Genomic DNA, 15,539 nt, shown 5'->3' with positions numbered 1-15,539 from the left:
TGGATGGTGTTTCTAATCTGGGTTAAGGAAGCCGGATGCTAATCCAAATGATGAGTTGGGGGTGAAAGCATAGCCATTGAATCCCTGCGGAGTTTGTCTGCCCATGGATAGATTTCCATTTCCAAATGGAGACAGGATCATCTCCTTGTACAAGTACCATTCCAAGCCCTCTAGGGCCGCTCACATGGAATCCACTCCTCCTGTGGGTCCTGCAGTGGATTCCATGTGAATGGCCCTGATGGGCCATGAATTAACCACGTGGAAACAGGAGCCACAAGGACCCATCAAATCGTCTGAACCTTTGAATTTGAAAGGAGAAATGAACCTAACCAGAGTTTTGGTGATTTCGGTGGCACTTTGGTGTGATGGTGGTTAAATGCTATATGTTTAAGGGAACATTTCCTTGAGCCAGTTGATAAGAAAGTTAATTACAAGATAAGTAAGTTTAAAATATGTTTCACATCTATAAGTTTTAATTTTGAAAAGATTTACTTAATTCTCCAAAGTTAATTATTGTTTATGTAATCCAAGATAAAAGCAGACTAAACTTCCTAAAATACCCCAACATTCCTTCATCTTCTTTTATTTTTTTCATTTTTTCATATTTTTATTCAATATTTTTATATTTTTAATTAATTAGGGGACCCACTACCTCCTCCTTTACTTCTTCTTCTTTCTCCATCAAGGCCGAACCAACCCCTGCAACACCCTCACCTTGCTTTGCAACTCCACCCTCACTTGCAACACCCCCTCTCTCTCTCCCCTCCTTTGCAACCTGCCCATCCCGTTTCCCTGCCCTCCTTCTCACCCCCAACCTCCTTTCTGTAAACCCCCCACCCTTTCCCGTCTTTCCTATTCTCTACCTATTTGTGGTGCATTAATTTTTATGCGATGTTCAAGCGAAGAAATGAGTTTTTTACTAGATTCTTCTACTACCTTTTTTCTTGTGTGACAGAGCATAAAATGTTGCACAATCATACAACTTCGGATTCCTTTTGTTTCCCACTAGAGCATCTCCTTGATGATGATAAAAATGTACGTTTTCTCCCAACTTTCAATAAAAGAAGAAGACATTGGGCTCTGGAAAACTCAAAACCCAGAAACCCAAAAGAGATGTTTGTGCTATTAAGCGTTCATTCCAATTTCCAAGCCCTTGAAGAATTTCTAGTTAAAACGTTAATTGAGAAGTTAAGTCAGTGTTTGGTTCAGTTATTCTAAAGAATAAGATTATGATTCTAGATTAGATTCTATGAAATTAGTTTCTGTGGGTTCGTAACTTTGAAATTTAACTGTTTGATTACCCTGATTCTGTAACATGAATCTTCTTGAAAAAATGTTTGGTTACCTTGATTCTGTGTCTTGATTCTTCATGAAAAACTATTTGGTTACCCTGAGTTTGTTAGTTGGATTCAGCTGGAATCTAATTTAAAAACTGCTTGATTCCCATATTTCTGTCATTTGTTAACTCTTTTTCTAGCCCAACATATGCAAGAAAAAGAATTTTTACAGACTAATTTTCTCCTCTCATACAAACTAATTGTCATTGCCATATTTACCAACAAAAAAAAAAAATGTCATTACCTTGGTATTAACACTACCCCGCTACTTATGTAATTTTGCCATTATTTTGCAATCCAACATAAATAAAAAAATATGGACAGTCGACCACAATCACTAAATTCTTACTTCTCATAATGATAAATATCATTATCCAAAGACGCAATTAAAAAACAAAAAGAAAATCGTAATCCATGGAATGAAGAGTTATTATAGTCCAAATACCAAGTTGAAAAAAAAAACCAAACGCATAAGAAAGCCCACACATGATTTTCATTGCCTCCTTTGTTGAAGTCAAGCTTTTTGAACAATGTCGATGACATCTTTTTGTGATCCATATATCCCAAAGAAAAAAATTGATATGTGAGAGAGAGAAAGATAATGGAAAACATCACTTAAAATTGTGTAGATTATTATCAAAACTAATTATGCTATGAGTATTTGAGTAAAAAGCGCCTTGGTGGATTCGAACCACCATCCCTGGAACATGCTCATGTTCCAAGTGCTCTACCAATTTGAGCTAAAGACCTATCAAATGGATCGAGCTTGGAATTAACCAATAACCATGAGACTTAGGACAGGTGGTTGGCTCTCACGTGTATGTTCACCTGTTGGTACGTGCAGATGATCCATTCTCGAGGAGGAAGTAGGTCCCGTAATTAATTAAAATTTTGAAAAATTTGAATAAAAATATGAAAAAATAAAAGAAGATGAAAGGATGTTGGGGTATTTTAGGAAATTCAGTCTATTTTTATCTTGGGTTACATAAGTAATAACTAACTTTGGGGAATTAAGTAAATCTTTTCAAAATTGAAACTAATGGATATAAAATATATTTTAAACCTACTCATCTTGTAATTAACTTTCTTATCTAGTTTTTACCCCCCAAAAAAAAAAAAAACTTTCTTATCTAGTGGATCTAGGCAATTTCCCCTATATTTAATGCTAAAGATAACCAGTTAATTGGAACTTTTAGGCTGTGCATGGTATGCATTCTTGGAATACATTTGTTGTCTAGAACGTGTTCTGAAACCTGATTCTTCTTTATTTTTTTATTTCATAATGTCGTCTAAACCAAAATTTATTCTAAGAATACAACCAAACACAGCCTTAAACGACCATTCTCGCACCCATTTTTTTTTTTTTTCTCCTTTTAAAGAAATAAATATAATTTTTTGGTAATTAATAAATATTGTTTTTATGGAGGGGGGGGCTGTGGGGAGAATCTTATTCATGGTCACCTGTTTTGCCATGTGAAATGGTCAGATAGGGCCCGAATTGTGGACAGGTGAACCCCTACGTCTTCTGCTTATATGGATATGAAAAAATTCATGAAAAGAGGGGGGAGGGGGGGGGGGGGAAGGGGTTGCAGAATACTAGTCTAAGTATGGTTACCTGGAGATGCATGCCGGTAGAGATAATATGGTTGAATTTAAGTCTGAAATTTGACATGTGGCCTATCTGAACACCTTCCTATTTATCCAATACTTTTAAATCACCACATCATCCTCTACCAAGTGAGAAAATTAGAGATCTCAAAGAGAAAATCCTCTTTAGACTATACTATGTAATGCAAGATGCCTAGTTTTATTACAATGCCTTTTCACCTTATTACAGTCCAGGCAAGTTATTGAACATATTTTAGACAAAAGAAAACCTCGGTCTCCCAAGACGTTCCACCTCGTTGTGCTACAAATATGAATGATGTGGCTATTTTGAGTCTTGGATGGCGAGTAGTTACGTGTCAAATTTCAGATTCAATTTCAATCAAAGCTCTGTTTTGGCAAAATCTGCTTGGGTTGAAATTCAAATGTGAACAGGACAACTTGGGGTCTATTTAGCCTTAGAACTGTATCTCCTCTGATCTACCATGTCACAAATATTTGAACTGTGTTAAGAAGGCTCTAAATAGTTTTACAAGAATTTGCCTGTTTTGGACATGTATGTGATCCACCACATATGTACTCTTGAAGCCTGAAGGAAGATCAGTCTAAATATATTTAGGCAACTTGAATGTTTCCCTGAAAGATAACCAGTGAACAGGAATATTTGGTTATACCTAAAAGGAAGAGAGAAGAGAGGAGAAGGGGAGAGGGTAGGGCGGGGTTCTGTGCCTTCCTTGTAATCTCCTTTTTAGTTGGTTTATTAATAAAATTTCAGGTGCCATCCTAGTCCCAGGTAATATTCGGGTTAAAAAAAAAGTTTAGAAGTCAGCCCAGGTCCCAGATAATATTTGGATTGAAAAAAAAAAAAAAAAAAAGAGACAGGGTAGGGGTGGGAGGAATTTTGGGACAACCCCAATATTTTGTTCAAAGTTAACCAATGCATATTTGAATAGTTCAAAAGGCAAAATATTTCCTTCCCCGTTTATGAATGTTTGCAACCCTTTCTCTTTAACATTCTATGGTGACTAAATTAGGGTTTGAAAAATCTGATCTGATTGGATCTGTCGATATAGATCGATATCAACTGAGGTGGATCCTAATCGCGATATCAACTGAGGTGGATCCTAATCGCGATTGATTCAGATCCAATATGAAAACTAGGATCTGGATTTTTTTAACTGGTTTCCATTGAATCTGGACCGATTTTGATTGAATGGTTGAGACCGATCTAGATCCCAAATCCTTATTTTTAAACCCTGGTCCAAATATACTACAATAAAATTTGATATATTTCTCATCAATTTTTTTTCTCCAATAGTTGAAGTCCAATGTGTTGTATTAGTGTGCCTACCCAAAAATTTTGCCTTTATTTATTGATTTATTTTTTTGGAGAACAAAGTGGAAACTGGAAAGGACACTACCCGATGGAGGTTACAATACGTTTTGATTTAGTTGAAACACCTGAGAACAAAAGTTTTTTATATAAAAAACAAAACTAATTGTTTCAGTCAGAGTCAGGATGGTCGAGTGGTCTAAGGCGCCAGACTCAAAATCTGCTCTTCGAGAGAGGGCGTGGTTTCAAATCCCACTTCTGACAATGATTTTTGTTTTTTTTTTCCAAATGGTTAGGTTCACTTCTCATTGTTGGTTTCCTGAGCTTTGTTTGGTTGGAGGGAAAATGAACTTTTGTAATTATTATCCCATGTGATTGTATATACTACTTAAATTTCTTACCATATTTAGTAATAATACATTTTACATGTAGTTTTTATTTTATATTTTAAACCAAAGGGAATTGGATGCAAAGTAAAATGTAATTAAATAACCAAATATGGAATGATTTGAAGTTAGTGATATTGTCATATGGGTAATGTCGTAATGATTACAAAAGGTTTTTTTTTTAGATTTAAAAATTTCATTTTCCTTCCCTTTAATTCCCCTTGCAACCAAACATTTTCCTTCCCTTTAAATCCCCTTGCAACCAAACAGAGTCTAAGTAAAAAGGGTTACTGGTCCGAATGTGGTCATTGGTTCATCAAGGTATTGGTATTCCTCTACTCTAGTTTCTCACGGTTTCATGACTTGGATCCACTTCTTTGTTTTTCGGCAAAACCCCCATGAAGGAGTAAATTTTAAATTTATTTAGCTTCAGCCAGGAAAAACTGATATACATTCTTAAGAAGATCCTCATGAAAAGACTCTCAAAGACCCTGATAAAGGTAACACACAACCCACTTGGAAATAGCATGGTCAATTACACTTGTTTTAATAAACCATCTTTGTTGGAAGAAAAGTTCTCCATGGGGGAGTGTATTGTCCACACCCAGACATAGAAGGAGGGGGACACTCTGCCCTCCATAAAAGGCAAAAATCCTACCCCATGATATCAATGTGCGTACTCACATTGGGCTCCTGTGCACGCACAAGGACCATGCTGCCCCACAAAAAACATCGATCCAAAAAGTTATTTTATTTTCGAATCACATTCATTAAGTTTTTTTTTTTAAAATCTAAATAACATTCTTAGACTTAAGTACATTTGTGAAGCGACAACTCTCAAAGCAAGCCTGAAGGAGCTTGATATCCCACAATATTTCGCCTACTTTAATTGGATAGCAAAGAGGAAGAGAATGCCACACACAGGATGGGGAAATTCCATCTTTCATCTAAAGTTATGCAAGGCATTTCCAGATTTATCAACTTGAAAGGTGATGTGGTATTTATAGTTAGGTATAAGGAACGCTAACGGGTGCTGTGTGAACATGTACATGCGGATAGATACAGTCCGGCACAAAAAGACCATTGCACCCCTAGATCTTTTCACATTTTCAAGGGATGTGGTAATCTTTTTGCACCAAACTGTGTCTGGGTGCAGCCATGCAAGTACACGCTCACACACAACATCGGTTAACGTTTTTTCTTAGATTTTTCGATGCTTTATCGAGCAACTTTGATCATCTGTGTAAACAGAAACTTTTATCTGAGCAGAGACTTTAAAAGTTGACATTCGGAATACAAATCTGACGTTCATTTCAGCCACATATTTATTATATAGAATACAAATAAGACTTAGTTTTCTTTCATCAACTGTGAAAGAAGAATCCTTTCACCAATGGCCATCATAGCAGGATTCAGAATGATAGATGGATGGATGGATGGATGGATGGATGGAGGGAGGGGAGGGAGGGGAGGGAAGGGGGGCTTCAATTAATCACTGCATACTTCTTTCAATATTATATTTATATGTGAATTTATTGTCTATCTAGGCTATCATTCAGATTTTCTTGAATTTAAGGAAACACGTGGGGAAATCTTCTCCATCATCCTTGGATTCCTTGAAACCAAGGTTTAAAAAACAGGAATTGGGATCCAAATCGGTGTAAATCAGCAAAATTACCCCTGAACCATAATTCTGTATAGAATCAGTCCAATCCGGATCGACCGATCCAATCCAAATTTTCAAACCCTGCTTTTAACACAACAAACGGCGTATCAAGGGGGACTTTTGAGCCACCACCTCATCCGCCACATGTAAACTACCAATGCCAACTCATCCAGCAGCATGGCATAGTGCCGACCAGAAAAGTCACCCCTCCCTATGGATGGCGGTGTATGTGTGTGGGGCACACATCATTTTTCACTTTGTATCACAACCTAGATTTTAATCCTCTCAAGTATGGTGCACTATCCAGTGCACCTTTAAACAGCACCGGATGAAGGCCACTGGGGAGGATAAAATTCCAATGCACAAGTCAGGTGCACTGTCCGATGCACTTGCATTAGGCAGTGCACCACACTTGAGAGGATACAAATTCATCACAACCCATTCTAGTCACTGTCCTGACAATGAAAGGGCTATAACATGAAGCTTGAGTAAGTTTATTTACAGTGACAATGAAACTAATAAACAGAAAAACCTGAATCTCCCCAACCCCCCTCTCCTCCTCTTCCCCCAAAAAATATAAAAATAAAACCAGGAGCCTTTGGCTTTATTTACCTGGAGCTATAATGTCAATGTACAGATACAGACAACTAAATGGGGCATGTCTTCATCCACCTATGCACTATGGATCAGCATGGCCAGCCACTGCCTCATCACTGGAGTCATACTCATCTTCACTCAGTTCTTCATCACTGGATTTTTCCTCCTCCTTGGCTCCAATGTCTTCAGGTTTGGCATACTTCTCACAATATTCTGGACCATGAATGAGCATGAGCAAAAGTTGATCAAACACAAACTATGACATCAATGGCACCACAGAGCTCATAGATTAAACAATACAGGAAAGACAGAAAATATTATGGGCACAGGACCCAGCAGGGCCTGCATTCAACCAAGACCTGAGTTTGACTACTGGGAAAGATTAGCAGCACTGCCTGGATTAGAAGTTTGATAAAATTACATATTGTATAGAACGCCAGATTCATATAATAAAGTTGGCATTTTTGCCATTACAATTGTCCAGTGTAAAGAGGCTTCTCCCTCCACCAGTCCACTAATTCTGCCACATGGCAGAATGATTTGGCAATTCCAACCGTTGGATATGTAGAAAACGAAATCTAACACGATATAGAAAAGAATGGAAATCACAAACAACAATCACACAATGAACACAAGGATTTACGTGGTTCGGCAAGAATGCTTACATCCACGGTGAGATGAGATTTGTTTCACTATCAATAGAGAATAAGGTTACAACCGCTCGTCCTCACACCTCTCTCAGATTGCATTACAGAGAAAGAACCCTCGCTACATATTTATAGCGAAATCCTATATAGGAATTTTACCGAAATTCCCACAAACCAATCGACGGAATACAAGGCATCGCACCCCCAACAGGATAGGCCATGTATCAAATTTGAGATTCATATCAACCATATAACCCCTGAAGAATTGGTATGCATCCCCATATATATCCGTGCATGTGTACCATACTCCAGCCACTACTACACACTCTCCCATTCCTGAATTTTTTGAAGCCCTATTTTACCACTTGACATATAAGCGGGGGTCATAAGGGTCTACCAGTCCACAATTTGAGCCCCATCTAATCATATGCCACAGGGAAAAATAAGTGACCATGAAGAGAAGGCTCTCTCCAACGCCGTGAAAGAACCTTTTGCCCCAAAAAGGTTTGGTTTCAGCATTTTCTATTCTCGGTGAAGGAACAGGTGCCAGGGGTTCCAACTCCAAACCATTTCCAGGGCTAAAATGGACACTTGATAGAAGGGTATTACTAACAAAATCAAATTGAAAGGCACCAAGTAGACTACTGATCTAAAAAGCAATTACAGTTTTGGAGGAGAAGATATTGGTATTTTTCTCATTGAATTTTTATTTTGTAATTTTCAGAAAGGAAATAACATGCACCTTAGTAGCAACAAACCTTTAAATCAATAACCAAGACATAAACCCAAAACTTTAAATCAATAACTAGAGATTTAACCCAATCAAAATTTCAGTGACCAAGACTTGTCCAGCCTTACGTCAGATATGAATAAGGATAAAAGTCACACCCATATGATGCAAACAATTTTCTGTCCACAGCTGAATAAACCAATCTACATCATGGAAGCTTATTAGCATGCACAGGTCGTGGATTAAGAGAGAAAGCAAGTGGTCAAATATAGATTTAATTCTGGCGTTATATGAAAGCATGCATATAGAACTTGTCAATGGTTATCAACACATAATAATTGTTACCATTTTACACATTTTCAGAAAGAAAAAAAAAAAGCGTTGTGCTTTTATCACAAGCTTTCCCATCTAGGAAGAAAAGATTCAGACTTCAGAGTCTCTTCTATACATTTGACCTTTCTATAATTAAGATGACATGGTCCAAAAATGGCTCACATGTTTTGCCAAGGACACAGTGCATATGAGTGACAGAGTAACCAATTAGATGGCAGGTCTGGTTTTGCCAGGTCAGCACTCCACATGTCATAAAACCCCTGTTCCAACATATTCTGAAAGACTGAAACGGTTGTACAATACAATAGTCTTAGCATGTGTAAATACTATGAATGTCCCACGAGTGGGGAATGAAATGGAACTTGCCAGTTCCGTTTCCCACTGATATTAGTGTAATTTAAATGTTTCATTGTCTCTGAGCTCTACATAGACTTTCATACCAGCGGTTCCAATTGTGCTATAATTTCATGCCAGAAGCATCCAACTGATTCAATAAACTTCTTTACCTTTAGAAAGATCCTTTACCTAAGGTACTACTAAAATTTTTTCGCCAACCAGAAAAGACTAATCCAATACATAATAATGAAAGGGGCAAAGAAAGAAACAGGCTTGAAAATTCCACCAACTCTTCACTTGTGCAAATAAATGTTTCCTCGGTCTGTTTTGGGGTCCTATCCCCCAAAGGAAAGAAGGAGCAACTCAAATTGCTAGCTGATGGAAAGAGTCAGAAGATAAGAACCATATTAAATTTATGGGAAAAAGAAGATAAACTTCGTCTCAGAGAGGAGAGAGAGAGAGAGAAAGAGAAAGAATTTAGGAGATTTGTTACCTTTAAAACCAGTCTCACACCGGTCTCCACATACGGTTAGAATACATATTGATTACAATTGGGATTTGTTTCTTTATTAAATTATATCAACGGTCCGTAATAGATATTTCCAATCCAATGATTAGCAGCTACGCTGCGTGGAATCTGTGCAACAAACGCGACCGGTTAGTGTTCTTTCTCCCAAATTAACTCATAAAAGGACTCTTAATCACACCTGAAAAGCAAATAAACTCAAGACTTAAATTTATCTGGCTATTAAGTATCTTAACCTAACCTAAATGCGTAAACAACTAATCCTGCTGATGCAGGTCAAAAGAACAAGAAGGACAACAACAAACCAGGCCATCAAACTGGACCGGGCTGAGGAGGAGGACTGTCTGGCACCTTCTGTGCAGCTGCTTGACACCCTGTCCATCACCTGCATCAAGGGACTCCTTCCCAGGATGAAGCATAGCAGTCTCATCAAAAGTAACATCCATGCTAACAATAAACTTGAGTGACTTGGAATTAGGACACCACACAACCTGTATTCCTTCACCCCTTGTCTAATGAAAATACATTTCTTGGCTATAGGACCAAGCTTTCCTTCATTAACATGAGCATAAGCAGGACATCCAAGTATTCTTAACTGAGAGTAATCAACAAGGTTGCCAGCTCATGCCTCTTCAGGAGTTTTACAATCAATAGCAGTTGATGGAGACGGATTCACCAAGTAACAAGCTGTGTTGACTGCTTCAGCCCAAAATTTCTTCAACAAGCCTGCACTGAAGAGCATGCAAAGTGCTCTCTCCAACAGGGTCCTGTTCATGGGTTCTGCAACTCCATTCTGATGTGGAGTACTTCTGACCGTATGGTGTGACGATGCTATTATTTCTACAGAACTCATCAAACTCTCCTGAACAAAACTCCAAGCCATTATCAATTTTGAGACAATTAATCTGCTTCCTAGTTTGCTTCTCAATCACCACCTTCCACAGTTTGAACTTCACGAACACATCACTTTTACAACAACAACAACAACTCAGCCTTATCCCAACTAAATGGGGTCAGCTACATGGATCCTTTCAAAAATAAAATAGAGAAAATCAGGTCCACACAAAAGGAAAGGAAAGTAGGAGGAATGAAGAAATGGGAAAGGAAAGTAAAGAGGAACGAACACATCACTTTTATTCTTCAAAATGTACACCCAAACTTTCCTCGAAAAAACTGTCAATGAAAGTCAACATGTACCAAGAACCACCAAGTGAGGGAACCTGTGAGGCCCTCCAAAGATCTGAGAGGGTGTAATCTACCATCTCTTTGCTTTTGTGCACCGCTGTACTGAACTTCATTTGTTTCTGCTTGCCATAAACATAATTTTCACAAAAGTCAAGTTACATGTCTTGTACCCACACAAAAACCTCATCGGCTCAACTCCATTATGCCCCTCTCGCTCATATGCCCAAAACGCATATGCCACAGCCGAGTGTTCTCTGAATTGAGTCACGTGATGAAGAAACTGATGCAGAACCCATCACTGTACTGCACTGTAAGAAATAGAGGTGATTCCTCTGTTTCCCTTTCATCACTACAAGAGCACCCTTCGAGACTCTTACGGCTCCACCTTCACCGACATATCTGTAACCTTTGGAGTCAAGAGTCCCCCAAAGATATCAAATTCTACTTCAGGTCAGGGGCATGCCGAACATCAATAAAAGTCCTGATAACACCATCATGCATCTTGATTCGAACAATTCCAATACCAATAATCTTACAAGGCATATTGTTTCCCATCAAGTTATACCACCATCAATTGTCTGGTATGTGGCAAAACAATCTTGATTGGGACACATGTGGTATGAACAAGACGAATCCAAAATCCATTCCTTGTCTATAGATCCATTTCTGAAGGAGATTGCAAGGATGTTATCAGCATCTGATAAGTTCTCCTCAATGACACCAGCTACTCTAGAAGCATTTTCCTTCGCCTTGTCTTTATTTTTGTTCTTCTTATTCTTCAATCTAACCCAACATAGCTTAACTACTAATCCCTTATACTAACTTTATCCCCACTTTATGGGCTTATAAATTAAGCCCATTACAATGAACCCCCCAAAAGATAAAAGCCCCAACCTATAATATAACTACCCAAAGGTCAATTTCAACCCATTGGAATGCCACTAGCACCTTGTGGGCCTCCCAAGCTTGCATATAGATCTCCATACAGGATTACTGTCTAATGCAACTGCATCAGATAGGTAAGCAAACAGGTGCACTAAATGAGATTAGCCAAGACTCAAAATAGTTTATATTTACATCCAGGTCAGCTTTTCTAATATGAATTTAAGGAGAGGGTTGGTCATGCCACCAGCTTTCGGTAAGCTATCAGCATACACCAATCACACAGATGGACACAAAAGGGCAAGGGGGTCTCTTCCAAAGGAGGAGGAGAGAGGATGACACATGCTGGGCACCCTGATCGCATGCCCGGCCTTTTCCCTTATAAGATGAGAATGAAAACTTGTGATTTGAGAGTTTTATTTGTCTCAGGTTATTAGTCCTTGCTTCAACCTAGCTGTTTTGTGAACAAGAAGAAGAGAAATGAGATATTAACCAAAGACTACATGACATTCCTCTGCTACATACATAATCCTTGATACAACCAATATCTCAAATAGGGATTGCACCAGAGCCTGCAACTTTCCACCATTCAATCATATACAGAAACTCTGATGTGCAAACTTTTTATGTTGCCTTGAATAGGTTTTGTGACAGTGCAGCTTTCTTCCCATTATGGATTAAGTTAGGCCCATAAGTTACAATGTGAGTTAGCAACATATATGCCAACTTTACCAGCAAACTGCATATCTACAATAACCACTCTTTTCTCCGTCTTACCAGTAGTCTAGTTCTACAACATTCCGCAATACTACATTCTTTATGATTTTTTTATTTTTTTTATTTCTCTTCCTGTCAGAAAGGGTGAAACTCCTCGAAATTGACAGATGATGCAAGGTTCATAGAATAGAATTAAGAACAATATCTCTAATAGGGATAGCCTAGTGAAGAGAAACCCTCAGATGACTTACCCACCGATATTGTGAAGAGATTCATGTACTAGATATGATCTCCCATTCCTCAAAATCCATGCCAAAAACTATAAGAGGAACTTTTAGAAGTTACTGTTAGAAATACTGTAAAATATTTACAAAGTTTGTCCATCCACAGAACAGTGAATATCTGCTAAATTATGCAAGTTCTACAACACCTATAATACCTAGAGTGGATCGGGTTTGTCGTTTCTCATATCTGATCTCAATGAAAAAAGTCGAGTTAATTAAATATCTTTAGCATATAAAAGTGAAATGACCTAGCCAATGGTACATGGTTATACAGTTAATTACAGGAGATAAATACATAAAAAAAGAGGAAGGATAAGTGGATAACTATCTAGGGACTTGTTTACAAGCCATAAACAACAGAGAATGACACAATGGGAGTATAGTCCCATTCTTCCATGTTCAAGACACCCCATGACCATATTGGTCTTATACAGAACTGATCATCGTAATGAGATTAAATGACCAGATATTCTCCATTTATACAGAAAAACATGGAACTGAATCAAGCTCATAGAACTAAACATTATTCATATTTTGGTATTCTTGGTGAAACATTGTAAAATTAATACAAACATTTAAATCCACCAAGAACATATTACAACCAGTATTTATAAATAAACTGTCTTTAAGATGAGTAAAGAGGTTTGGTCAGACAAATTTGTAGAGATGCCAGTAGTTAACGTCTCAAACAGTTCACAGAAAGTTGGTAGTACACATAAGCAGAAGAATAAACTTTGAGAAATATTTAGTACCTTTTACTCTTAGTTCATAAGTAGCTCGATCACGCATCATCAGAGCAGCAGCCTCTCCATTCAATGGGTCTGATGGGTTGGGGTACAACAGAAGTTGTGGAAGGAACACTTCAAACACATTCACCAGATCTGCAAAACATGGAAGTCAACGTCTGGAAACAATTTCACAAAACAGTAAAACTGAAAAGGAGCATAAGTTCAAAGTATACATTGAAGCTTCATAAAAGCTGACAGTACTACAAATGGGTTATTAAATTTAAAATGGTGGAGGAGAAAAGCTATTTTACCAAACATGGGGCTCCAGGTCTGATTGATTACATCCAAGCAAACTGAGCCTGACCTAAAATTTGGAACTCACCAACATCATCAGTTGTACAAAACCAGTGAACCTTAAATTAGTGAATTTCTTAAGCTAGAAAGGGAGTAGTTGATGAACATATGAAAACAAAACTCATAGGGACTGAAAGAAAACTTGGAATATGGATACCCAACAACTCACATTTCATCGACATTTGGATGGTATATCTTATTAACAAAACCAATTGATGGTGATTTATAAGGATAAGCATCTGGTAACTCCACCCTAATCCTCCAGACACCTCCATGGTAAGGGCCTATCAAAAACAATTCAAAAAAATGAGAATAATAACAAGAAAAAAAGTTCCCTTTGTTTGAAAGTTGAAACTACAATATCCATTTTGCAATGTAACAAGTAGATATAGGAAGCGGTTGCCGCATATAAACAAACAAATGATTTGATTTAAAGGTAGTAAGGAGAAATGAAGCAGAAACAGGAAAATCATCAGTGAAAATGAAGGGGTTATAGATTCAGTTGTAAACAAAAGAGTCTGGAGAACAAAAAGGAAGCTCAATGGAAACTTGAAGTTTCTTCTTCATAGCAATAGAGAAGTAATACAGAGTTTTCAGCATTTTGATGGACATAAAGATCGAATCAAAACAATTGAAAATTAAATTCCCACAAAAAGAAAGTACTAGAGGGAAATACCGAAATAGAACAATTTATGGTTAAAAAAGAGGAAACGACTAAAAATAGTAATGTGGTTGCCAAATATTGTCTTCTGAACGGAATCAAGACCATAACATCTACTAGTAGTCAACATGATTGAAATAAAAACAGCAAATACAAATTATAAATAAGAAAGAAAACGCCCCAATTTAAGGGCGAAAAAATACGATTATGTAAAAAAAAATTCTTAAACAAAGATAAAAAGTATATGGGCATCAAAGATATACTGTCACTCGGTCCATGAAAATCTACATAAAACTCTTGCATGCCATCGTTGATCATCTCCACCTTGTAATCGCTCATCATCCTAATTTGAAGATAATAAGCAAAAACAAAGTCAAAATCATTTGAAAATAAATTTTTTTTGAAGAAAAATTTAAAGAAGACATCAAACAAAAAAAATTAAAAAAGAGGATAATCGAAGAATTTACAGCTTCATCAGGTCCATCTCTCGGCGTTTGCTTGGGGAAGACATGGTTTTCTTTCTCTATTGGGGACTGGTTCGGCGGTCTCAGAATTCAGTGACAGATGAATTCTCTTTCTTGTGGGGGAGGGGAGGGAACGGGTAGGAGAAGAGTTCTTCAGAACTACGATAAAAGCTGAAAAGCTGTCCAGAGTTTAGAATCCGGACGGAATATGAGAGATTGAGAGAATGGAAATGGTAGAGTACCGAGGAGAAGTGCTAATAACCAGTGGTGAGGATCACTATTAATTAATTTAAAAATGGAATTAAAATGAGCTTAGGGAAATAATTGGTAATTACGGCAATTAAAGAAAAAATTAAAAAATTTAAAAGGCAATAGATGATGGTAAGGTAGTGCTAGTCAGCTAGACGCCTCTACACGATTGACATATACGAATGGACGACGCGGGAATCGTTGAAATCAAGAGGATTGGAAGGATGGGAGTCCGCTCCCTCTCCCCACGTGGGGACCTCCTCACCGGATTTCACACCAATCAAGAGATGTAGGTCTCGCTTTTCAAAGATGAGTCCCACATCCTACGAACGGTGTCAGATCTAGGGATTGAGCTCTTCTCCAGGGAGCCCAACAGTTCAGGGAATGCCTAGGGGGCATCCAGCCGTTGGGTTGTACTGCACACATTTCGATGATTGACTAGATGCACGTCAGGATATTTGCGGCACAGTCCAATGGTCCAACCCTTGGATGCCCCCCTGGGCACTCCCTGGGTGCTGA

At 37.8% G+C, this 15,539-nt stretch overlaps 1 protein-coding gene and 1 non-coding gene across 3 annotated transcripts; one reads left to right on the top strand and one right to left on the bottom strand.

The window, feature by feature from the left end:
• The first annotated feature begins 4,455 nt into the window (after window positions 1-4,455).
• On the top strand, window positions 4,456-4,539 carry TRNAL-CAA. Its single transcript has one exon. It is a non-coding gene; the product is annotated as a tRNA-Leu (tRNA).
• Window positions 4,540-6,757: 2,218 nt separating this feature from the next.
• Window positions 6,758-14,933, bottom strand: LOC122648847 (ubiquitin-conjugating enzyme E2-23 kDa-like). 2 transcript variants are annotated; one of them, XM_043842112.1, is made up of 6 exons: window positions 14,775-14,932; window positions 14,571-14,650; window positions 13,816-13,930; window positions 13,604-13,656; window positions 13,317-13,445; window positions 6,758-7,137 (listed from the first exon to the last, which is right to left on the bottom strand). In XM_043842112.1, exons 1-6 carry the CDS (start codon window positions 14,816-14,818, stop codon window positions 7,007-7,009), a joined length of 552 nt encoding a protein of 183 aa, XP_043698047.1. In that variant the 5' UTR covers window positions 14,819-14,932; the 3' UTR covers window positions 6,758-7,006. The 2 variants fall into 2 exon arrangements, with proteins under 2 accessions (XP_043698047.1, XP_043698048.1); XM_043842113.1 differs by lacking the exon at window positions 6,758-7,137 and adding an exon at window positions 12,538-12,599 and having other exon boundaries at window positions 14,775-14,933.
• Window positions 14,934-15,539: the final 606 nt, after the last annotated feature.

Source organism: Telopea speciosissima, chromosome 1 (genome assembly GCF_018873765.1).
Source record: "Telopea speciosissima isolate NSW1024214 ecotype Mountain lineage chromosome 1, Tspe_v1, whole genome shotgun sequence".
NCBI lineage: Eukaryota > Viridiplantae > Streptophyta > Magnoliopsida > Proteales > Proteaceae > Telopea > Telopea speciosissima.
The sequence above is the reverse complement of the archived record's forward strand: the minus strand, read 5'-3'. Positions and strand labels throughout refer to the sequence as shown.

Bases quoted from the DNA above. Each gene is read 5' to 3' on its own strand.
- LOC122648847 (XM_043842112.1), bottom strand. From the start codon at position 14,818: ATGTCTTCCCCAAGCAAACGCCGAGAGATGGACCTGATGAAGCT. The intron at 13,931-14,570 runs GTATATCTTTGA...TGTTTTTGATAG, and splicing joins TTTTCATGGACCGAGTGACA to GCCCTTACCATGGAGGTGTC. The intron at 13,657-13,815 runs GTGAGTTGTTGG...TCCAAATTTTAG, and splicing joins CATCCAAATGTCGATGAAAT to GTCAGGCTCAGTTTGCTTGG.